At 38.5% G+C, this 24,582-nt stretch overlaps 2 protein-coding genes across 3 annotated transcripts; one reads left to right on the plus strand and one right to left on the minus strand.

Moving 5' to 3' along the window:
• Positions 1–756: 756 nt before the first annotated feature.
• On the minus strand, positions 757–14,787 carry LOC139694303 (trypsin-4-like). Its single transcript, XM_071592782.1, has 7 exons — positions 14,686–14,787; positions 10,838–10,923; positions 10,282–10,370; positions 9,806–9,944; positions 8,919–9,035; positions 4,605–4,751; positions 757–1,230 (listed from the first exon to the last, which is right to left on the minus strand). The coding sequence occupies exons 1-7, from the start codon at positions 14,732–14,734 to the stop codon at positions 955–957; spliced, it is 903 nt and encodes a 300-aa protein (XP_071448883.1). The 5' UTR covers positions 14,735–14,787; the 3' UTR covers positions 757–954.
• Positions 14,788–18,148: 3,361 nt separating this feature from the next.
• On the plus strand, positions 18,149–23,243 carry LOC139693777 (trypsin-7-like). Of its 2 annotated transcripts, none has more exons than XM_071592050.1 (7): positions 18,149–18,254; positions 19,323–19,375; positions 20,137–20,225; positions 20,485–20,611; positions 21,417–21,533; positions 21,851–21,955; positions 22,771–23,243. In XM_071592050.1, the coding sequence occupies exons 1-7, from the start codon at positions 18,218–18,220 to the stop codon at positions 23,047–23,049; spliced, it is 807 nt and encodes a 268-aa protein (XP_071448151.1). In that variant the 5' UTR covers positions 18,149–18,217; the 3' UTR covers positions 23,050–23,243. The 2 variants fall into 2 exon arrangements, with proteins under 2 accessions (XP_071448151.1, XP_071448152.1); XM_071592051.1 differs by having other exon boundaries at positions 19,329–19,375.
• The last annotated feature ends 1,339 nt before the right edge of the window (positions 23,244–24,582 follow it).

The raw sequence follows: 24,582 nt of genomic DNA on the forward strand, positions 1-24,582 counted from the left end.
ATAACTCCTGTGTGAAGCCTGAAAGTGTTAAGTATATTTTTTTCTTTACATTCATTCTCATCCCGTACCTGTCACTTTAAATTTCCTGTGCACTCAACAACGCATCCAAACCCATGGGAGATAAGAATTTCAAGCCTTCATCTACCGCCAACCTAACTGACTGTGAACTCAGAACAAATTTATATCATAAATCCAGTGCTCTCCGATCTTCTTTTCCCGCGACATATAGTATGACTTGAACAGCACAGGCGACAATGGAAATCCTGTTCTACCCCAATCCCAAATACTGCCGATCAGGACCTTCCATCTGACATCTTCTAAGTAATCATTTTCCCTGTTCACCATTCGTTGTTGATGGTCCTGAGATCAGCTCCAGCTAAGCGTGAAATCAAACTCATTGTTCTAAAATACTAACATGACGTAGCCTTTACACTTTTTGGAATAATAACTAACACCTCATCTCACGAAGTCTTCAAGCAAGATTCCTTTCTCAACAAATTTAAATTACGATTTTTACTACAATTTTCCTAGGCAAGAAACCAAAATTCAGAAAGCATTCCATTAATTGGTAATAACAGCATTGTAAATTGCAGGATCGCCATATAATATCCGAAAAATCACAAAACTTTTTGAGTCATACAAGATAAAAAGATTATTATGAGTTAACTAACTGCGTCTTTTTCTGCGTCTGAAAAAAAGTTTTTCACGCTTTTACGTCCATATCTTCCTTTTAGTGTTTGAAAAAAAGAAAGAGAATGTTTGCGAAATACTTTATTGTAAATGATAGCACAGTGATATTGACGATCATGTATCCTTTAAGTAAGATGGATTCAATGTGGGGTTATTTTTGTGAAAACTAATAAATTAATACACAAATCTATCAGAGTAGTGACTCAAAATGAAGCTCCAATGACATATAATAATAATAATAATCTGACATAGAATGACGGGCGCCTAGCAGCCGAGCAATTTGCTGAGGAATATGAGGGCGGTTCCAACCCACGCGGGGATCCCGGCAATCGTTGATATGACGGATATGATGAGCTGCAGGGCGGCGCACACCTTGGCACTGGCCCTCTCGTGAATGAACATGTTCCGCTGCGTGAAGTATTCCAACTTGGAGACGTCGGTGTAAACGACGACGTTGTGGCCGGGAGTTTCGCAGGCCCTGCCCCACGACGCCATCCCGTACAGCGTGTTCTTGACCACCAGGGGCGCCCCGGGATCCGCCTTGAGGGTGATTGAGGAAGAGTTTATAAAATGTTGTAAATCATAAAATTTATGTGAAAATATTTCTCGATCTTATTTTCAACAAACTGTACGATGAATTGTTTCCTTTCTCTGTATCGTACCTGATGAATTTATGATAGATATGTATGCTTGATAGAATTTGAAATGGAAAGGGGTCCCGATAATTATAATTGGAACCATCGCTCGATTGAACATTTATGGTGAAAATAGACCCCATTTGAAATGCGTAAATTCATGGTTAACAAAGAGTAAGATTCTTTGTCATTATTGGCTCGAAATAATACATATTTAACATCGAATCAAATACACATGAAAATAACGGGAGAAGCTGATTTTATTTTAAATATATATATATATATATATATATATATATATATATATATATATATATATATATATATAATCCAGTTGTTCCCATATCTATTTGATTTGATGTGTCTTATGCATTGCTACGTCGAAGATGCACATGATTGAACATTCCTTGTCGACACGGAATTTACACTCAAACTGAATTCTCCCGAAGGCCATGAAAATTCTTGTCTATCAAAGTAAATAAACATTATAGTTCCGATAAAAACGTCCTGATTCTATTTTCTTTCCCGCTCGATTAGTGATCTCAGTACTGCACTGGCATCAAGCGTACCTCTTCCCTTCCTAAACTCAAACTGATCATGCCCTAAGTAAACATTCACCCTACTATCCACCCAATTTGTTTATGATCCTGAAAATCACTTTAACTGCGTGGAAAATCAATCCTTATTTTCTTGTAGTCCTCACATGAAGTAGTTTTTACCGTTTTCCGAATAGGAACTAACACTTCCCTTACCAAGTATTCCGGCCAGATTCCTTCGTCATAGATACTACGAATAAGTCCATTTGGACTCTCCCTCCCACGTTTTCCTAAACATTTCAGTAGTTCCGCAGGAATGTTGACTTCTTCCTCATTCTTCTTTCATTTCATCTCCCTAAATGCTTTTTCTATCTCATCGTCGAGGATGCTCGGACTTGAGCTATCTTCCTCTACGTCATGTTCCTTTTCTGTGTCTAACCTTTTGGCTTAAGTACTTTACCATACAGTTGTTCTAAACATTCTTTCCATCTCTCTTAGATCTCTCTCTTAGACCTTTTCATCCGTGATCCATAGTTTCATTTTCCTATTCTTATTAACGGTTCCTATATTTTCTTCTGCGGCTTTCGATATATGTTTCTTTAAACAACTCGCACTGCATCTTCCGCCATGCTTCTTTTGCTTTATTTGTTGCCCGTAGGAATTTATTGTTTAACTCTTTGTACTTCTTTTTGCTAACTCTGTGTTTATATTCGTCCATTTTCTTCGCTCAACCAGGTTTTTTATCTCATCCGTGATCCATAGATTCCTTGTCCTATTCTTATTAACGGTTCCTATATTTTCTTCTACGGCTTTCGATATCTGTTTCTTTAAACATTCCCATTTATATTGGATAGTACTCAGCTCCATACCGTCATCCATTGTCTTCTCTGAAGCCTGCTTATCCTCCTTCTTCTTCAATCCATTTAACGCTTCTACATTCCGTATCCTAAGCCCCCACCCCGTATCATCTATTTGAAACGGGCTCTACACTTAACAAAAACTAAATTGTGGTCAGAGCCCGCATTCGCTCCCGGTAAGCTGTGGGAATGTATCACACTGTTCCTAAACCTGTGTCTAACCAGAATATAATCTAACTGTTAACTTTCTGAGTCACCTTGCATTTCCCATGCAGACTTACACTTTTGTGGTGTCTAAATTATTAATTGGTGATGACTAGCCCCTGTCTTCTACAAAGCCTAATTACTTTCTCCTAGCGATCATTCCTCGTGCCTAAACAGTAGTCAACAACCTCATCATCATCTCTTACTTCGCAAATCGTCGCATTTCTATTTCCTATCACTACCAATTGTTTCCCCGTTGGAACACACGGGATTATGTCCTCTAACTGATGGTTTATCCTATTGACCTCTTCCAGCTTATGTTATCCACTCGGTGGAATGTATACCTGAATAATGACCAAGTTCGTCGGTTATGCTTTTATCTCTACTAGTAAATCTATCCGTTGCTGGTACTATATTCACTATTCCTCTTCTTACCTCTTAATTTAATACGATATTATGGCAACCCCTCTTTGGCTCTCGTCCCCGCCGCGGTGAATAATTCTATAATTATCACTCCAGCAATCCCCGCTATCCTTACATCTCACTTCGCATAGACCTAAAATATCTATTTTTCCCCTTTCCATTTCTCGCTTAACATTCTCCAATTTCCCTGTCCTCATCATTGTCCTAACATTCCACGTTCCTATTCTAACTAATTTCGTTTTCTTCTCCTGCGTCTTCTGTCCAGCTACTGCCGGTTTTCTCTTGCAAGGGTTTCGTGGAATGACGACCACGGAAGCCTAGCCTCCTCCGCTGCCGGGCAAGACACACGGCCGATTGGGCGAGCTTCGTAGTTGCCAGGACTCAAAATCTCTGGAGTGACCATCATATTTATGTTGGGAATTATAATTGAGGTGGTTTTCCGTTGCCTTCCTCAATAGTTTTTTTAACGTGACACCATCACTTATTGGCCGCCCCAAGGGGTCAGACGCCATTGCAGCCGCCTCACTAAGGGACAGACTCTGCGTGGACTACCTTTCGTCTGGCTCACCTTCCTGGCATGGGTGACCCTACCAGGAGCAATTATTATTACTCCTACCAACACAACTCCAGAGGTCATCGGAGCGCACAAGTCCTTCCACCACGTCAAGGCTATGAAGTTAGCTCTAGCGAACAAAACCCAAAGCACTGATTAACACAAAAAAGAAAAGAAACATCACCTCTCTCAAGGAAGAGAAGGAAGAAACTGAGGAAATTATCTAATTTTCGAAAATGTTTCTCCCATTGTGCAACACATTTTTATTTCTCCTTTCGGCCTTTAATTACCTCGTTATTAATTAATAATTCTCCGTACCTTTCCGATTGTCACAGCCATTCAACAAGACTGCAGCACTGAATCGTAATTAATCCAATTGAGTTTATTGTGATCCACCGCAGTAGTCTTCGGAGACATATATGTCAATGATGAGAAACGTTACTTAGATCTATTTAGAAGATACATTCTCAATTATCTTTTTCATCCTTTTTATTTAGAGCACACTCCTCAAAACCAAAAAGTTGGATTAACAGATGGCAAACCCTTTCCCTTTCGTTGATTGATATTGCTTAATGATTTACAAAAGTATTTGCATTATTGTAAGCCCTGTAAAATTAAACGAATCGACCAATAATAGTCCCGTTTCATTAGATATTGATAATACTGATAAGACATTTTGCACAAAAAGTTCATGAATTTCACTTACAAGACAACTTTTTGGCACCGAAGCGTTCTGCGAGGGCTTAGAGCAGATCATACGATCGCTGATTGGCAGCTGGCCCTGATACATCTGGTTACATTCATCTTTGGAAATCATGGTCACGTCCGCTGCCAAGATAACCTTACCTTCTTCCTAAAGCGGAGAGAATGGAAACATGATTTAAACCTAACAAATTTTATATATTTATATGTGTAATAAAATAAATTTTATTCCCGCAAAAAATGGTGACTCAATAAATGAAATATTTGATTCTGTGTACAATCATTTGGGGACATTTTATTATTATTATTTTAAATTGATGCCAAAATATATATCATTCTTTAAAAATCATTACATATATGCAATACATGTTTATATATATATATATATATATATATATATATATATATATTTTTTTTTTTTTTTTTTTTTTTAAGTAATCTACCGGTTAAGGTAGGTTTTTGGACTGACACAACTACCAAACAAATATTTTATTACTCCTAACAAAACACAAAATCAATCATCCTACTCTATATCAGGTCCCTCTTCATCTCTGAGTACTTCCTTCCTCCCTTCATCCCGTCCAACAACCCTATCCTGTTCCTTCCCTTTCCTCTTTTGCCCAACATTCTACCCTCTATCACAGTCTTCAACATCCCACTGCCGGTCAACACCCCCTTCATCCACTTTTCCTGCCTCCATAGGATTGCTCCCAACAAACCCCTCTCTTCGCCCACCATACCAAGTACTTCCTCATTTGTTTTCTTCTCTGTCCATTTCACCTTCTCCATTCTTCTCCACACCCACATTTCAAAAGCCTCCAATCTACGTCTATCCTCCTGCTTCAATGACCACGTTTCCGCTCCGTACATAGCTACGCTCCATATCAAAGTTTTTACGAGTCTTTTCTTAACATCCTTACTCAAAGTCCCCGTCATCAACTCCCTCCTCCTTGTGAAAGCCTCTTTGCCTAGCGCAATTCTTCTCCTTACGTCCCTACTACTTTGACCGTGTTGGTCCAAAACACTACCGAGATACGTAAACTGTTCTACCTGCTCTAGCTTTTGCCCTCCTATTTTAATGTTAAGCTTGGCCTTTTTCTTTCTAGAAAATCGCATAACCTTTGTTTTATTAATATTGATTCTCATCCCATACCTGTCGCACTGAATTTCCAATTCACTAAGCAATGCTTGCAGCCCCTTGGCTGACTGACAAACTAAAGCTTGGTCATCAGCAAACCTCACTGATTTTACGAATTCCCCGCCCACTTTCATTCCTACCTCGAGTTCTTCCCATGCCTCTTTGATCATTTCTTCTGCGTACAGGTTGAACAGCAACGGTGATAATGGGCAACCCTGCCTTACACCCCTTCCTAACACTGCCCATCCTGACTCCCCGTTTCCCACCCTCACCTGAGCAGTCTGAGACATGTACAGGTTGCGGATTAGCCTCCTTTCCCTCCAATCTATTCCTATTTTCTGCAATATACTCATTAGTTTTTCCCAATTTACTCTATCAAACGCTTTTTCGAAATCTACGAAACAGGCAAATACCTCCTGGTTGTGTTCTATATTCCTCTCGATTAATAATCTCATTACTGCAATGGCATCACGCGTACCTCTCCCCTTCCTAAACCCAAACTGATCATCCCCTAAGTAATCATTTGCCCTACTCTCTATCCTTTTGTTTATGATCCTGAGAACAACCTTAGCTGCGTGGGATATCAAACTAATTGTCCTATAGTCCTCACATGACGTGGCCTTTACCTTTTTCGGAATAGGAACTAAAACTGATCTCACAAAGTCTTCTGGCCAGATTCCCTCCTCATAAATACTACGGATCAGCCCATATAGCCTCTTCCTCCCACATTTTCCCAAGCATTTCAAAAGTTCCACGGGAATGTTATCTACCCCCACGGCCTTATTTAGTTTCATCTCCCTTAATGCCCTTTCTATCTCATTGTCTAGTATGCCTGGACCTAAGCTATCTTCCTCTACGTCATGTTCCTTTTCAATGTCTAACTTTGTTGGTCTAAGCTCTTTACTATACAGTTCTTCTACATATTCCTTCCATCTCTCTTGGATCTTTCCTGCGTCAACTATTACCTTACCGGCCTTATCTCTAACTGCTATCGTTGATCTCCCTTTCTTACTTCCCGATAAAGATTTAACTATGCTGTAAAGCGCACCGATTTCCCCCTTCCTCTGCAGACTTTCCATATTCTCGCACTGCGTCTTCCACCATGCTTCCTTTGCTTTATTTGTTGCCCGCCTCAATTTATTGTTCAATTCTTTGTACTTCATTTTGCCTAATTCTGTATTTATATTCTTCCATTTTCGCCGCTCATCCATTTTTGTAATCATCTCATCCGTGATCCATGGTTTACGAGTCCTTTTAGCGTTAACGGTTCCAATAGTGTCTTTTGCCGCTTTAGACAACCCTTTTTTGATACATTCCCATTTTTCTTCAATAGTACTTAGCTCTTTACCGTCCTCCATGATTTTCTCTACCGCCTGTTTGTATTCCTTTCTTTTCAACCCATTTAATGCTTCTATATTCCATTTTCTAACTCGCCGCCCCTGCCTTATCTTTTTAAAACGTACGCTACATTTCATAACAACTAAATTGTGGTCTGAGTCCGCATCCGCTCCCGGGAAGCTGTGGGAATTTATCACACTGTTCCTAAACCTGTGTCTAACCAGGATATAATCTAGCTGATATCTTCCCGAGTCACCTGGCATTTTCCATGTATACCTGCGTCTTTTGTGGTGTCTGAACCAAGTGTTGGTGATAACTAACCCCTGTCTCCTGCAGAACTCAACTGCTTTCTCCCCGCGGTCATTCCTCGACCCTAAACCGTAGTCCCCCACCTCATCACCATCTCTTCCTTCGCCTACTGTCGCATTCCAATCCCCCATCACTATCAAATGTTTCCCTGCAGGAACACATGCAATCATGTCCTCTAACTGATCGTATATCCTATCGACCTCTTCTTCCTTATGGTTGCTCGGTGGCATGTATACCTGGATAATAACTAAGTTCGTCGGTTCTGCTTTTATCTCCACTAGTAGTATTCTATCATTTACCTGCTCTATGTTGACTACGCTTCTTCCTACCTCTTCATTTAATACTGTGGCAACCCCTCGTTGGCTCTCGTCCCCACCGCTGTATATTATTCTATACTTATCACTCCAGTAATCCCCGCTATCTTTCCATCTCACCTCGCATAGACCTAAAATATCTATATTTCCCCTTCCCATCTCTCGCTTAACATTCTCCAATTTCCCCGTCCTCATCATTGTCCTAACATTCCACGTTCCTATTCTAACTAATTTGGTCTTCTTCTCCTGCGTCTTCTGTCCTGCTGCTGCTGGTTTTCCCTTGCAAGGGTTTCGTGGGATGACGACCGCGGAAGCCTTGCCTCCCCCGCTGCCGGGCACGACACACGGCCGATTGGGCCGAGCCCCGTGGTTGCCAGGACTCAAAATATCTCTATTGTCCATCACATTGTTCTTGGGAATGATAATTGAGGTGGTTTCCCGTTGCCTTCCTCAATAGTGTTTTTAACGTGACACCATCACTTACTGGCCGCCCCACTGGGGTCAGACGCCATTGCAGCCGCCTCACTGAGGAACAGACGCTGCGTGGACTACCTTTCGTCTGGCTCCTAACCTTCGACCTACCTGGCATGGGTGACCCTACCAGGAGCAATTTTTATTACTCCCGCCAGTACAGCTCTAGGGGTCATCGGAACGCACAAGCCCTTCCACCACGTCAAGGTTGTAGTCCGGGGAGGGATATATATATATATATATATATATATATATATATATATATTTATATTTATTTATTTATTTATATTTATACATATATATTATATATATATATTTATATATATATTTATATTTATATAAATAGAGGCGTAGATTTTTAAAACATAGAAACGCAAAGATATGACACTCAGATATGTAAATTGACGTTTCGACGGATCGACCATCGCCATCAGATCCTTCTGACATTCTCACCAGAAGATTATGGTGAGAAGGTCAGAAGATTCCAATGACCAGAGGTAGGGAGAGTAGGTTAGGTAATCATACAACGCCATGAATGATAGGAGCATTGCGTTTCGTCAAACGATTAGCCAGAAGAAAGAGACAGGCTGCATTGGCCAAATACGCATTCAAACACGAAAAACCCGAATTACGGTGGAAAATATTTCTTCTCTTGGTATCTGCTAAATTCCGCTTTCCCAACCCCTACCATAAACGGCAAAAGCATGCTTACTAATTGTCCTTGGGATATGGTGGAATGGAAACTCACCGACTTGGATGCCCAGCCGCTCACTAATGCCCTGGTCCCAGGAGGGAGATCGTCCACCTCCCCCTGGGGAAGCTCCACCTTGTCGACGTATCTGCCAAACTTGAAGGGCTCCGTAACCTGGGAATGATTCACATGGGTTAAGCCACGTTCTATTTCAAGATGCAATCAAACACTGAATGAAGATAAATTGACCAGCGCAGGTAGTGGAGATGCATGTCCCAGTCGTAACGGTGGAAGACAAATGTTACATACGAAATGATTTTAGAAGTCCGATCAAGCACTAAACAGAACTTGGCTAGTAAAGTCCCTTGGATGAGCAACACTGTGTCCACTTAAAAGTTATCAAGCATCTCACCCGTTCGGCGCATTGCCAGTATTCATAATGCCCGTTGACAAAGGTGTCCTTAAGTACCATCATTCTACACTATACCATAGGAACTCTTATGTAAACAAAACCAGCTTCAATAAATAATCCTTAAATTACCCGCAATGCTTTATTGCAAAAAATTAACTTTTGAAACTTGAATTCCCATTTAAGTACTTGGACTCCCCCATGAAATTTCAGTGGCATTTAATGAGTCTGGTGAGATGCTAGCCTCACTAAATGAGCACTAGCCTCACATGATGATTTAGTGAGGCTAGCTAGATTCAGTGGCAGGCTACTGAGATGGTTTACGTCCGACTACGCTAATAATACATTATTCCGAATGTAATGTAATCACCTACTTCCACGTGCCACTTCCCTCACTTCTCCCCGCTTCCCAGCAATCTCACACTCCTTCCCCATACTCCCCGAACCACCCCTTTTCCGCCCACCCGCTAGCTAAAAAATCCTGATAAATACTATTTGAGACATCATTAAAAGCAAATAATGGCTGGTGACCTACCTTAATTATGGCTGCATCATAGTCCAGCGAGTTGGGATTGAACAGGGGATGTGTTTGGATCTCATCCACGTGGTGCGTGCCTAGCGTTGCGTTTAGAAATCTGCTCCCATCAAGGACTAAAATATTCGCAGGGTTCAGCCTAAAATGAGAGATGCATTACTTTTATATTACTCCACAAATAAATTTGAGGATTATTTCCCCATAGCATTTGACTTTACTGCTTTAGATTCCTAAATTACACATTGGTAGCATTGCCCAAAAAGTAAACATCGAAGAGAGCTACTTGCTTAAAGAAGGAAAAAATTAATTATGGTGTTTAGGAAAATTAGGCCTAAGTTTAGCATTGAAATTGGGGAGATCATCAATGAAGGAACTGATGTAGACATAAATGCCTGACCGGTTAGCGAATTATAATAGCTAGAAACCCAGACATCTAGATTTTCAACGAAATATTGAGGAGATAGGCGGGTACTCACCATGCAACACAGTGGGCGGTCGTTAGAATGTCATATTTCCCAAGAATGGCGCCGCTGCAGACATGGTTCCCGTTATACCGAATGTCCACCTGGAAGTAATGTCGGGCTTACGTCAGCAATTTAAACTTTTTCTTTTTCACGAGATCCACTTATTAAATGGAGAGATAAATTCAAAGACAAATGCTAGATCAAGTATGTTGTCCTGGGCAACCTGTTGCTAACAGATTCTTCTCAATGGATGAGAGATTAAATATATCCTTGACAATGTCAATTCAATGGAAAAAATATTGAGAATTGGATATCTCTGACAGTGCCCCTGGGAATTAAGTGATTTCATATTGAAATGATCCCATCCACAATTTCTATTTAAACTGAGGATTTGAGAAGGAGGACTAATTACCACACGGTGGTAATTAGTCCTCCTTCGAATCCAATAGAGGTTTGCGTAATAATATGGGTTTTTTCTTACCTGATTTAGTATTCACCACAGATATAATGTAAAAAAAACTCGCTCTCTTCCATCATTTTGATCATTAACCGTTGGGATAAGTCTTACCTGGTAGAATAAGTTGTATGGATCCGTTTCCCCTGCATCAATGGCATTTCCTTTTAGCATCGGCCTGTGGATTGACATTACGCGTCCTAAAAAATGAAATGAAATTGAAAGCATGCTGAATAGTTAATATAAACTCTGATTGACAATCATGAATGCAATTATGTTTAATATTGAGGAGGAATATATATTATGAGCTAAACAAGGCTAAAATCAATATTTATTGAATTAAAATGGGAAAGATTTATTAAAATCGGCGAAAAGAGGGTTGTCACAGGATGATAATGTATCTAATTAAAATGTGGCCAAATTGCCTTAGTGTTAATTATCAGTGTATAGGCTATTGATAAAATGTTGCAATGTGTAAGACTTGGATAAATTAAACGTAAATCGGGTATGGGCCCTGGTGAATAACAAATTCAAGCCTTCCTCAATTTCACCTTCGAAATGTTAACGTTAAAAATAGTATATATATATATATATATATATATATATATATATATATATATATGCACGAGTCGGCCATCGAAACATCGGCCACCATGGAGCCCATGACCCAATGGAAGGCCCGGGAGAACTTCATTAAATATATATATATATATATATATATATATATATATATATATATATATACATATATATATATATATATATATATATATATATATATATATATATATACACACATATATATATACATATATATATATATTTATTTATTTATTCATTATAAACATAGAGTTACGCAAAATCAAGTACAAAGAGTTAAACAATAAATTGTGGTGGGCAACAAATAAAGAAAAAGTAGCATGGTGGAAGACAGTGCGAGGATATAGAAAGTTTGCAGGGGAAGAATGAAATTTGTCCGCTGCACAGCAAAGTTAAATCTTTATCGGGAAGTAGGAAAGGGAGATCTATGCTAACAGTTAGAGATAAGGCGGGTAAGGTAATGGTTGACGCAGGAAAGATCCAAGAGAGATGGAAGGAGTATATAGAAGAACTGTATAGTAAAGAATTTAGACCAATAAAGTTAGACATAGAAAAGGAACATGACGTAAAGGAAGATGGCTTAGGTCCAGGCATACTCGACGATGACATAGAAAGGGCATTAAGGGAGATGAAGCTAAATAAGGCCGTGGGGTGGATAACATCCCTGCGGGACTACTCAAATGTTTAGGAAAAGTGGGAGGAAGAGGCTATATGGGATGTTTCGTAGTATATATGAAAAAGGAAACTGGCCGGAAGACTTTGTGAGAGCAGTTTTAGTTCCTATTCGAAAAAGGTAAAGGCTACATCAGGTGAGGCCTACAGGAAAAAAAGTTTGATATCCAGCGCAGCTTAAGTTGTTCTCAGGATCATGAACCAAAGGATAGAGAGTAGGGCAAATGATTACTTGGAGGATGATCAGTTTTGGTTTAAGAAGGGGAGTGGTACTCTTGATGCCATTGCAGTATTGAGATTATTAATCGAGAGGAATATAGAATACCACCAGGAAGCATTTGCCTGTTTCGGAGATTTCGAAAAAGCGTTTGATAGAGTGAATTTGGAAAAACCGATCAGTATATTGCAGGAAAGAGGAATAGATTGGAGGGAAACGAGGCTAATCCGCAACCTGTACATGTCTCAGACTGCTCAGGTGCGAGTGGGGAACGGGAAGTCCGGATTGGCAATTTTAGGAAGAGGTGTAAGGCAGGGTTGCCCATTATCACCGTTGCTTTTCAACCTGTATGCAGAGGAAATGATTAAAGAGGCATGGGAATAACTGGAGGTAGGAATAAAAGAGGGGGCGGGGAATTCGTAAAATTGGCTAGGTTTGCTGATGTCAAAGCTTTAGTGTATCAGTCAGCCAAGGGGTTGCAAGCATTGCTGAGTGAATTGGAAATTCAGTGCGACAGGTATAGGATGAGAATTAATATTAATAAAACAAAGGTTATACGATTTTCTAGAAAGAAAAAGGTTAAGCTAAACATCGAAATAGGAGGGCAAAAACTAGAGCAGGTAGAACGGTTTACGTATCTCGGAAGTGTTTTGGACCAACACGGTCAATGTAGTAGGGACGTAAGGAGAAGAACTGCGCGAGGCAAGGAGGCTTTTACAAGGAGGAGGGAGTATGAGAGGGACGTTGAATAAGGATATTAAGAAAAGACTCGTAAAAACTTTGAAGTAAAGCGTAGCTTTGTACTGTACGGCGGAAACGTGGTCATTGAAGCAGGAGGATAGACGTAGACTGGAGGCTTTTGAAATGTGGGTGTGGAGTAGAAAGGAGAAGGTGAAATGGACAGAGAAGAAAACAAACGAGGAAGCACTTGGTATGGTGAGCGAAGAGAGGGGTTTGTTGGGAGAAATCCTATGGAGTCAGGAAAAGTGGATGAAATGGGTATTTACCGGCAGCGGGATGTTGAAGACTGTAATTGAGGGGAGAATGTTAGGCAAACGAGGAAAGGGTAGGAAGAGGATAGGCATGTTGGACGGGATGAAGGTAGGAAGGCAGTTCTCAGAGATAAAGAGAGACCTGATGTAGAGTAGGAGGAGGGAATTTGTGTTTTGTTAGGAGTAATAAAATATTTATTTGGTAGTTGTTTCCATCCAAAAACCTACCTTAAACAATATAATACCTTAAAATATATGTATACATATATATACACACACATCGGTTCGGCGAAAAAATATACCTGTACCGTGTATACATACTATATGCCCCAGTGGCGGCGGGGTTATGTCCTCGTCTAACAACCCAGATTTCGCGGGATCTCGGCTTGGTGGTTTTTCCTCCGCCTAGGGCTTGGATGTATGTAATTTTCAAATTGTTATATCATTGTTCAAATTCCGATGTAAAGGTCGAAGTGCTGTTTCCGGACTGAAGTAGAATAAATAATATATATGTAAAGGGAAATTTTTCCCTTTGCTGGCTTGCCACCCTGCACTCTTCGAAAAAATCCCCTCGTGCATGAACGACATACCCTATTGACAGTAAGTTAGGAAATTGTACATTTTCATTATTTATAAAAATCGATGCCGAAAAATATAAATGGTTATTTTACTCTATTCATTAGTTCAATATATTCTGATAAAATAGCAGTAAAAATGTATATTTTCCTTTTCTCGCCTTTCTTGATCTACATTACCTTCTCGTATTCATATCCCAAAATGCATGGCGAACAGTCAACAAAATATTTTGCGGAAGCTAACCTCGATGACGATATCTCTCGAAATTCAACATAATTCCGTCCAAGATGACATTCCAAAAACACTCCTTTGCAATGGTTTACAATCCATTCCTAGCACACCCTTTTACTTTATTGAAGATAAAACGAGAAGATGATTGAAAATAATCATTTTTTTCAATCAATCAGACAGTCTTTGACTTGTTGTGTAATAAAGCATGGCAGAATAATAGTAACTTCGCGAATATAATGCGGAATCGTAGATTTGATGGAAGTAAAACTATAATTCTTTCTTTTTGCAATGCATCGGTCTTGCCGTTCCAACTATGAGGGGCTCTATGTAAATGATACGAAATGAAAAATTCTTTCAATATATCAGGTGCACTATAAGGATTGTTTGAAAGGAAATATTTTTAGGGATTTTTTTAATATCTCCACAGAGTAAAATAATGCACAATTAAACGCTATAACATGGAAGTAACTTAGAATGCCCGGGTCGAAGAATATAAACGCGATGAATGCCCGTAATAAACAAGAAAACATGTACCATCATATAAAACATGCAAAATTAATTATTCCTTAGTAAATTGAAATCCTTTTGGCTTCTTTTTATAATTAATAGAAAATTGATTTTCAATCTCCTCTCCCTGTTCTGAATGTTATTGTTACAAAGAGAGCACAACTCACCCCAGCAAATGGAAAATAGAACGGCGATGACAAAGACTGATGTGGCCATGGCTTCGATTCTGACAACTCGGGATGTCGACGGAACTGGATCTCCTCGGTGAATGACTCTGTGTGTGCGATGATGAGTTTATATTATACCGTGTGTGCTGTGGGGTTGATAAGTAAAATGCAAGGTCAGAGGTGACACTGCTCGCATATACTCTGACTTGCGCGATCGGTTGGATTTTATCAGAGATATTCGATTGGACGCTAGCGCGCAAATAAGGAAAATATGAAGGAAATCCAGTCCTAATCACAATTATGTGTAACTGGACGCTATCACGAGGCAGGAAGGAGGAAGTTAATTGCTGACCCTTAGTCCCCAACTAGTAGCCATTATGAGAAATATGCCACATGGATATGAATCTTAAAAATATATTGATGTAATCTGGTGGACAAGGAGATCTCACAAGGATATGTGGCGTGCCGTTGAAGTTCTCAGATTAAGGGTCCCTGACTTCCAGTAAATCGTATTGTGCAACCTCCCGTAATTACTTGGAACTAATAGGATATTCGATTAAAAAAGTATACTGAATTTGGGAAATTATAGGCCTTCTTCGCCAATTCTAGGTACCTTTACACAGAGACATGGAGGAAAAATCATTTCAGGAGACCTTTCTAGTTTCGTAGTGAAATTCGACCCTTTCTCCAACTCCGACGGTATTTTATCAAATAAATGTTGTCAGAGATTCTACACTGACTGAATGATTAAAGCATCTTTTACAATATTTTCCCTCACCGAAAATTAAAATAAAGCATTATAACAGCGTTAATATTTTTCATGATAAAATTACATTTTTATAATATAATAGCCTATTAATACTACCGCCCTCTGATTTACTTCACTGGCTTAACGTTTTGCTTAAATGCGATTCGTATATTTTACTGATGGAAGTGACTATATACAACATTTTATTAAATTAACTTTTTAAAAGTTTTACATGTATACCTATATTTTACAACCATACATATATACCAATTCTGTTATAATCCTTTAATCGAAAATAAGAATATCGTTTTTAGGATTTCCTCGTCAGAAAATACTTTGTTGATGATTTCGTTTTCACTATTTTTTAATTCTACATTTAAAGAATATTTACAGTGCAGAAAATAGATTTTTTGGGCGATTTTAAAAATGGGATGCCTGTCCGTCCAACATCTTTTTTTATGTATACACTGTACTTTTCCCTTGCTCTCATTACTGTTGCCGCGTCACCTATCATTCTCTCACGTTTCTTTGCAAACAGAAATCACCCCTCTTCATGCTGTTCCCATGACACCTGACGTTTGTCTTACCTATAGCGCTCCTCATTAGGATTTTCTCCTCTCGCCATCAAATTACATCATTTCTCTTAAAAGCCTGTCCTTTATGCTTTGCCTTGATATTAATAGGGATTTTGTTAATATTTTTAAACACAATAGTGGAGACATTATCATATAGTAATACGTGAGTGAACACTTATTTCTATTATATTACGTTTACAATTCATTCAGATCTCTCCTCTGAATGTTTATGAATATTGACATTACCTTTTACTATTTAATTAAATATAATATTTAGTTTTTGGGCTTGGAGTACTATATAAAAATTGGGGTAGCTATCTACATTCTATATCAGGTCATTTCTCATCCTCATTTCTAATTCGATTAATGGCTTCTGATATCTTCTACCGACATTCGTGTTTTGATTTTTGAAGAATTTCCACAAAGCTGAGAATATCAAAGAATCTAGGACGCGTTTAGAAGGAGAGGTAAAGAGAAATAAACTAAGTATTCACTCAATAGCTTATTAGGATTAACATTTAATTTAGTCGATATTTCAAAAGAAAGAAGGAAAAACATCGCTTTTTTTCTTTTTCAGTGGAACTCTCTTCCAAAAAGTTTCTCTTGGATGTCATCCAACCCAACCGATCATTAGTTAATTCTTATTTTTGTTTATAACTTCTGAAATGTTTACGCCATGAAGGGTCGCATACATTCCCGTTCCCTTTCCTCTCCTTCCTTTAATTTAACCCTCTTGCACAGTTCTACGAGTATCATACTTGTAGTCAACAGTCAGATGCTCAAAATCCGTCGTCCCAATAATTATTCTGATGCTGCCAAACACATAGATAATCCTCTTTCCCCTACTTTCTCGCTACAGCCTCCATTCCCGGTTAGCAGGCACCACGAATAATAAAACGACTCCAAGCCCATTCATTTAGTTCCTTTCTTTTTAGTGAAACGTTGAGCATGATAACTCAAGAGAGTGGGTGACAGGCATTTAACCCAGTGTCATTCTAGGATACAAACCAAACTGTCTCATTATTCGAAGAATTGTGAAACTATAACCGAACCATCTTCTGATTTTCAATATAAGGGAATGAAATCCCAACGCACAAATCATTCATCTTAATAATAACCCGAACCCGGAATTCAAGATTCCCCTGAGTTCCGGTCCCGGTGAATGCAAACTTTTTGCATTTCGAACATGGGGAAATTTGTACATTTCCATATCTCATAGTTTTCTTTTTCCGCCAATCCGTACTCCGAGAAGGCAGTTGGCACTTGGTATTGATAGAAGGGGTTTTGCTATCCTCGGTCGTTGTTCTAACAAGTACTCACCCATCTCGGTACAAACTGTAGCTGTACGTTGGGGATTTATATTCGTATACCCTAAAAGGGAATCTCCCTTGTTTCCAGCTAGGATATCACCAGAAAGTGCAGCACTTTTGAACACATCCTATATAGGTTGTTTCCCTATAATGACTAGTAAGAGTTATTAATAAACGATAGTTTTCTTATTCTTTCAAACTTTTTCACTTGACACAATTTGATTTTCAATGCGATGGTTCAAGAAATAAAACTGGTACATTTATCTGACGGATTCCCAGAGCCCGATTAATTCGTGTCTTTGTGGCGATGAAATATTAGGGTAGATTTTGTAAGAAAAGGTTTCATGAAGAATCCATGTTTTTGTAATAACCCTGTTTTGGCATAGTTAAATATAACTTAGATCATTTAAATATATTCAGTAGTTTTCACATTTAGTATATTTCAAACGAAAAACCAAAAAATATTTTACACTAAGGATTCATTTCCTATAACTGCACGGCTTCTTCGCCTAATCCAGATCGCTTACAAGAGATAAACCAATCGTATTCCGCAGAATTGGTTCAAAATAATATGTGATAATTATGAGCGAAAAAATTCTTAACCTATCGCGGAATGTCTACGAGCATCGTAGGAAACGTGGTCAGCAAGCAAGGTCACCCCCTATGCGATAACGGGCAGTTGCAGTTGCTTATCATGAATGCTCAGGAAAAATGAATCAAGAGACTCCGTGCCATCATTGGTCAGAGGCTAGAGAAGGAAAATAAAGGAGGAAGAGAGTTCATATTCAACTGACGATATAAATACGGGCCCTCCATTCGTACGGCAATCGTCCAGGCATACAGGAGAGGAAGAGATTTGTGTTTCAACTCAACCGATTCACGCAGCAACTACTTCCACCATGAAGTCCGCATTTTTTGTTTTGGCATTTGCTTTGGGTGAGTTGATTCACTATTTCGACTTTAAAGAGTTAAATTGTCCCCGATGTGCAAGCCCTAAAATTTCATTTAAAATACTTGTATCCCTGAATATTGAGATGAGGATTTATTTTATTTAAAAACTACTATATGATTAACTATCTAACCATTTCTTAAATGAGGGAGTGCGATACGACACGATAATACTCTATACACACATATATGATATTATTGTACAATGATATTTATTTAGAATCAGAATGACTTTTCCAGTTCTTTCAACAAATATATATTTTCAAAGAACGTGCGGGCGAACGCGCGACAGTAACTTCAACGCAGTCATCCGCTAATGCGCATTAGAATGTCAACATTTCTAAGGGTAAAAAACATTCCCAATTAGCTGGATGATCCTCATGCATTGATGTTAATTCAACGTGAATTTGTTTTCCGTAAAATATGTATAGGAATATCGATATGCTATCGAGAAGTAGAGATATATAATTAGTATTGTTGTTCGACCAATGTCTCGAATCCTTATTTAATGAGTATTGAGATGGAAATCAAACTTATTCACCTCCTCCTGCTTGCTACTTTTCCATGTTGTCTTCACTTGAATCACGTTGTAAACTTTTGCCACCCTTTCCCACCTGATTTTCTCGGAATATTATCACTCATAGGATAGGCTACATTTTGATTAAAAAGGGACTCTTGACGACAATGTGAGTATTTCGTAAATTCGCGGCGTTATCTCATGTATTTCTAATGAATGGCCAAAGAGTGAATAGGTTCATTTCTGAGAACCTTTGGTAAATACATCCTGCAGAACTTTGACCTTTTCTTAGGTTTCGTCAATGCCAATAGCAGAGTTAACGATTATTCCACCCGAAATTAGGGATATTGTTTAATAAGATGCCTTTCCAAGGTTTAAAGCCTGCTCTTCGAAGATAAAATAAAAAATGTTAAACATTTTATGAGCTAACCGCGACGGAAATTATTGTTTATGGATTTTCTCGATTAAAAATGTTTATCTGTGCATGAAATGAAAACATCTCCCGTGAGTGAAACATTAATCTGTTATATTATTCTTAGTTTCAGTGTCCTTGGATGCCCGTGCTGTGTCACAAGAGGATATTCCCATTCACGTAAGTCTCCCGCTGATAAAAGATCTAATAGAAAGAAAAGGACGCGACTGCGTTATTCCACCCAAAATTTTAAACTTACCAAACGGTATTCAATACATAGTTTCATCATCTTGTCTGAACTGGCATCAGGTTTAAACTCGGGTCATAACATTCAAATATTATGCGGACTAAACAAAGATGCTGTTTGCTTTTCATAATGTAGACGTTCTACAAAGTCAGGCCTAAATTTTCAATTGTATTTTATAGGATTACTAACATTAAAGAACTATCGCTCTAGATGTGATATGAGATGTAAATATAAATTTTCCTAAATCTCTGGCCTATTTACAAATGAAGTGGAATATTTGAAATATCACGAATGACATTTTACTGTGAGACTTGCGGAGATACAAGGAAAGTGGACACCCAATGGAATAATGAGATAACAATGATGGTTGACCTGTACGTCTCATTGAGTAGTGATTTATAATAAGTAATGTTGGAGAAATGTCCCGAGTCCTTATTTAATGAATATTGAGATGCAAACTGTAACACAAGTAATGAGAGAAGATGCCATTATTCCCTTGAGGTAAATAAGATACGTATGATTGAATATGTAGTAAAAGAGAGGAGGTCTATGGAGCGGGTTCGATGTGTCTTGTACTCAAGAACCTCCATGGGTTGTTCGACGGTTTTTAGAAATGTGGTAATCCTAATGGTTCCAATTAAGAACTCTCCTCATCTTCACACCGACGCTTGATTTGATAATTGACATTCTCCAGGCATCCGTCCGGTTCATGGGACAGCACAGGTGCAGCGGCGCTGTGATTGGAGACTCGTTGGTCTTGACTCCCGCGCAGTGCGTCCAAACGTGAGTACCTAATGCTTCATTTTAATTTACAATGTCTGAAAATAAGAATGCACTGTGTATAAAGCCGTTACGAATCGAGGAAAAAAGTATACCTTACTCTATGAAAGTACTGTGAAAAATTTAAACTTAGATGTTCAAACTAAACTTTAATTTATTTGGGATCATCTCGGGTAAAAGTGTTTTCGGTGCAATTGGTGACATGCGCGAGAATTACCCAGGGGCTTTACTCTATGTTCCTCTCCGTTTCCGTCTCTTGAAGGGCACAAACGGACTATTTGGAAGTGGCCGTTGGTCTCCAAAAGGAAGCGTTGCATCAGGTCTCACACGTCACCTTGCACCCTCGGTATGATCCCTTCAACAAGGATTTCGATTTGGCTGTCGTCAAGGTGCGTATTACAACCTGCTACTCCGGAAATGTTTCTCAAACAATAAAACATATTCATCTGAAGACATCACTAATTTAACGAGATTGCTCCCGATCTTTTATCGCAATTACTTTTGGGCGAATATTTTCGAGTTCTACGATAAATCAACAGCAGTTGTCAGATAATTTATTACTGAACATAATCAAGACAGTGGTGGAGGACTTTTCGTCTAGCTAATAAACTCTGATTCCTCCATCTAAATTATTAATTTACATGGGAACGTAAATTTTACCTAAATGAATTGCCTTATACATGGCCCCAACATCATATTAGTGCACTCTTCAATGGAGATCGCATTGGCATTGCACCCATTTACCCGGAATTATTATTCGCTTTGACGATAATTATTTTAATTATTCTATTCTATATACTATTTTTGACTGCAAATCAAATTATTGGAAACATTAAGTAGATTGAAAGGGCCGAATAATATGTAGAAAGAATCCTTATTTTCAAATGTATTCCATATTTGCATGACCTGCGAAAATTTTTCAGGCACGCTCGAAAAAGGTTGCATCGATCAAATTTCCTTCCAAAGCCTAATATATAAAATACACTAAATCAAATATCCTTTGTCTAAAGAATATCCTTTTAAATTCAACAAAAGCATTTTTCTCAGCGCATCCGAATTTATGACTAATATTTTAAATGTAATAACTTCATTCCATTGGACGCATTGCTCTTCTGGCCCCACAGAAGCGAGCCAAAATGTTAACTCCATCACGGTGGAATGTATGCTACACATCAAATTGCTTTTCCTTTTCAGGTCGAATCACCATTCAGCATTGTGAACTATGATCCTAATGTAAACCTGGCAAATGGAGTGTTCAACGAAACCGCTTCGAACGATCCAGCCTCTACCTTCGAATGGCACGCCGAAAATGTACAGTGGCGCATTCTTTGAACCTTGAATCAATGCACATTCCCCCGGATTATAATGCAGTCTAGTTGGTATTTCCACAAGAATAACTTGCATGGGTGAAAGTTCTTCTACATTGTAGCGACTAGGCGAAAGGAAAAACAAGTTGGGATGCATGCGAACCCATTTACCGCAGTCTAATATAGGATTATTTAGTCAATTTTCATTATTATTACGATTTTTCCAGATTTCGCGGTTTGAACGTCAAAATATTTGTGACATTATGTATTCGTTAACATTGCATCTCTTAATTAATATCAACACTATATGCAATATTTCAGAGCCAACTCTCAGTAAAACAAGCGGACAATATGGACGACCTCAACTGTGCAACCGTTCCCAAGACTACCTGCCGACTGCTGTGCCTCCGATCTCAAGGCCTTCACGTAAGTCTTTTATATATGTTTCTGCAAATAATTATTCATTTTTATTAAGAAATATTCTCAGACGTTTCAAACTTCTACCATCATTATGCCATAGGAGTAACTTATTTTCGGAAATCTTTTTCGGTGGTAATTAAAAGGAGTATGTTAAGAAAATGAGGAGAAAGTGTGAACGAAATTATTTGGAAGGAATGAAGTGATTCATAAGCAATTGAATACTGAACTGACGAAAGTTCAATGTAGTGTCAGCGTGGCTACCTGCGTGTTTCCCATACATAAGGTCTAGAAACATTTTCCTCTCGTTGTGTACGTGAAACGTATTTAAAATTTAAGTTAATTATTTTTTATTTTAATTTATCTACCGAAACAGAATCAGTGTCATGTTCTGCTAAATTCTACATTAATATTTGGCTAGAAATACCTTTTGATTCTGCAATTTTATTATTCTAGTTTTTGCCGCTACAAATTTTCAATATCTCACTCAAGTTCAAAGGAGTTGATCCCTGTAAGGTTCTCAGCGTGGAAGCCTTCGTGAAAAAATCGTTCTTATACCGACTGCTTTTTCATTCTCTCTCAATCAAGACTCCATTTGCCACCCATTCCCTAATACTTTGGCCGTAATAATCCCCTCACTATGTATCTAGGTGTCAAGTAGAACCATCGAAGTAGCTTGCCGTGTGAAGGTTAAGTTTGAATTTGTTCGTACTTTAAGTAAAATATTCCGTCGACACATGAGCATACCGTTCGATTAGGAGATTTTCTCTCTCTGGGGAAGTCTCTGTGACTACCATTTCAAATTGTCCTCCTCTGTTATATAGGGTGACATTGGCGCACCCCTGGTCTCCGGGGGACAGCTCCACGGGATTCTGGTGGGCAAAGAAGACGCCGACCAGCCGGGATCCGCCGTGGGCATTTACCATCGTGTGTATCCCTACGTGGACTCCTTCGTGGCGGACAAGCGGGCGGTCAGCGACGCCGTTAAGGAGAAAGTGTGCTCAGCTCTACGGTACCTCATCGAGTACATTCGGAATCACCCCTTAATCCCAGCCATCATTAGGACAGCACTCGAATACCTCCTCAAATATATGAAATGTTAATACGACATAAATACTTCAATCGTACACAATACTTATCTTTCATGGAAAACATCTGTTACCGAAATATTTGTACTATTTAAATTAAGATTTCATCATTAACCCATCTCATAATAAAATAATTACTGCTTATTGGAAGTAAAATTAATACTTTCCTGAAAATGTATGCATAAAATAAACATTGCCTTCCCTTTTTACATTCCATGTTCTAATTTTTTCCATCAAAATGTATTAATTGCAATTCAGTTTCTTAATCGATGAAAGCTTTTCATTTTCAGCCGTTTAAATTAATATCGGAATGAGACTGTCCACTCACGTTTGGCCTTCTATGTTAACCCCAAAACTATAGTAATATGGACTGTTTTTGCTCATCCAAGCTATTATGTCAATGCGACTTGCGTTTCCTGTTCCCCGTCTTGCTATTCTTAAGTTGACCCTTTACAGTCTATAGGTAGTCTAATAATATTTCATTTCGATCATATTTTATACTTTTATAGTCGACCGACATTTACACAAATGAGTGATTGAGGACGCATTCCGACAGAGCTGAGAGTCATAGAATTCTGAGAGAAAATACTCAGGTTGAGGGTACCTCCCGAAAATATGTCAAACATTAAATAATAAATGGCAACCCCCGAAAATATGAAAAAAATAAGCAATCGTATTAGGGTTGTTTATGTTTGCCATATTTTCTGCGTTTTTCATTTATTAGTGGACCTAGGGAGGTCCATCGACAACGTCGATTGTATCAAAATGTTAAATATAGATACTAGAATCACAGGAATTGAACAAAAACGGAGAAAGATGATCAAGATTAACTAGAATCAGGCATTATCCATTAAAATGAAACACAGAAGGGAATGTGAAAATAAAATAAAAATAATAAGAGTACGTTTTCTCTTTAGCTCGATTATCAAGAGCATCAGCCCGGAGGAAAATAGACCAATAATAATACAATTGTGTGTGGACAGTCTGACATTTAATTAGGATTTATTAAAAGAACTCTTGTTAAGGTGATGAAAGGGTCCAAGAAAATTTTACTTTTCGTTGGTTTGGCATTATTTACAATATCCTGCAAGTATATAAGATCCTCGCGAAGTTGAATTGATTGCCGTATTAGACCGCGTACAGCGTCGAGGAGGTAGATTTGTAAGACTTTGTAATGATAAACTGAGTAGCTTATCAAAATTATTAGAAGAGCTCAGCTTGTAATAGTTCACGGAGGGAAGGTTCAATTACTTATTGAATCTCTTGGATTAATTGGAAGGAGGTCCCTTTAGCAATTATATCGGAAATATATATTATTAACTCAATTGTTTTAGGAAAGGAGAGATCATGTGAATAATATTAGAGTGACTAAGTGTAGAACAGGTAGGAGTAGGGTGCCATTTTTCCCAAGAACGAGAAGGGATCAGAATGACGTTTTCCAACCGATCTATGGGGGGTGGGATGTCTTTAGGGTTAAAAATATTCTGGTGTGTATTCACCCCCAGCCACACACCTTGGCGATGACTTGATGGAAGATACCAATAATTT

This window comes from Hetaerina americana, unplaced genomic scaffold (genome assembly GCF_022747635.1).
Source record: "Hetaerina americana unplaced genomic scaffold, ioHetAmer1.1.p SCAF_5, whole genome shotgun sequence".
Lineage (NCBI taxonomy): Eukaryota > Metazoa > Arthropoda > Insecta > Odonata > Calopterygidae > Hetaerina > Hetaerina americana.

Coding starts and splice junctions, on each gene's coding strand:
- LOC139693777 (XM_071592050.1), top strand. CDS start 18,218: ATGAAGTCCGCATTTTTTGTTTTGGCATTTGCTTTGG. Junction 20,226..20,484: donor CCCGCGCAGTGCGTCCAAAC/GTGAGTACCTAA, acceptor CGTCTCTTGAAG/GGCACAAACGGACTATTTGG. Junction 20,612..21,416: donor TCGATTTGGCTGTCGTCAAG/GTGCGTATTACA, acceptor TTTCCTTTTCAG/GTCGAATCACCATTCAGCAT.
- LOC139694303 (XM_071592782.1), bottom strand. CDS start 14,734: ATGGCCACATCAGTCTTTGTCATCGCCGTTCTATTTTCCATTTGCTGG. Junction 9,945..10,281: donor ACCGCCCACTGTGTTGCATG/GTGAGTACCCGC, acceptor CTCTCATTTTAG/GCTGAACCCTGCGAATATTT. Junction 9,036..9,805: donor ATGATGCAGCCATAATTAAG/GTAGGTCACCAG, acceptor AATCATTCCCAG/GTTACGGAGCCCTTCAAGTT.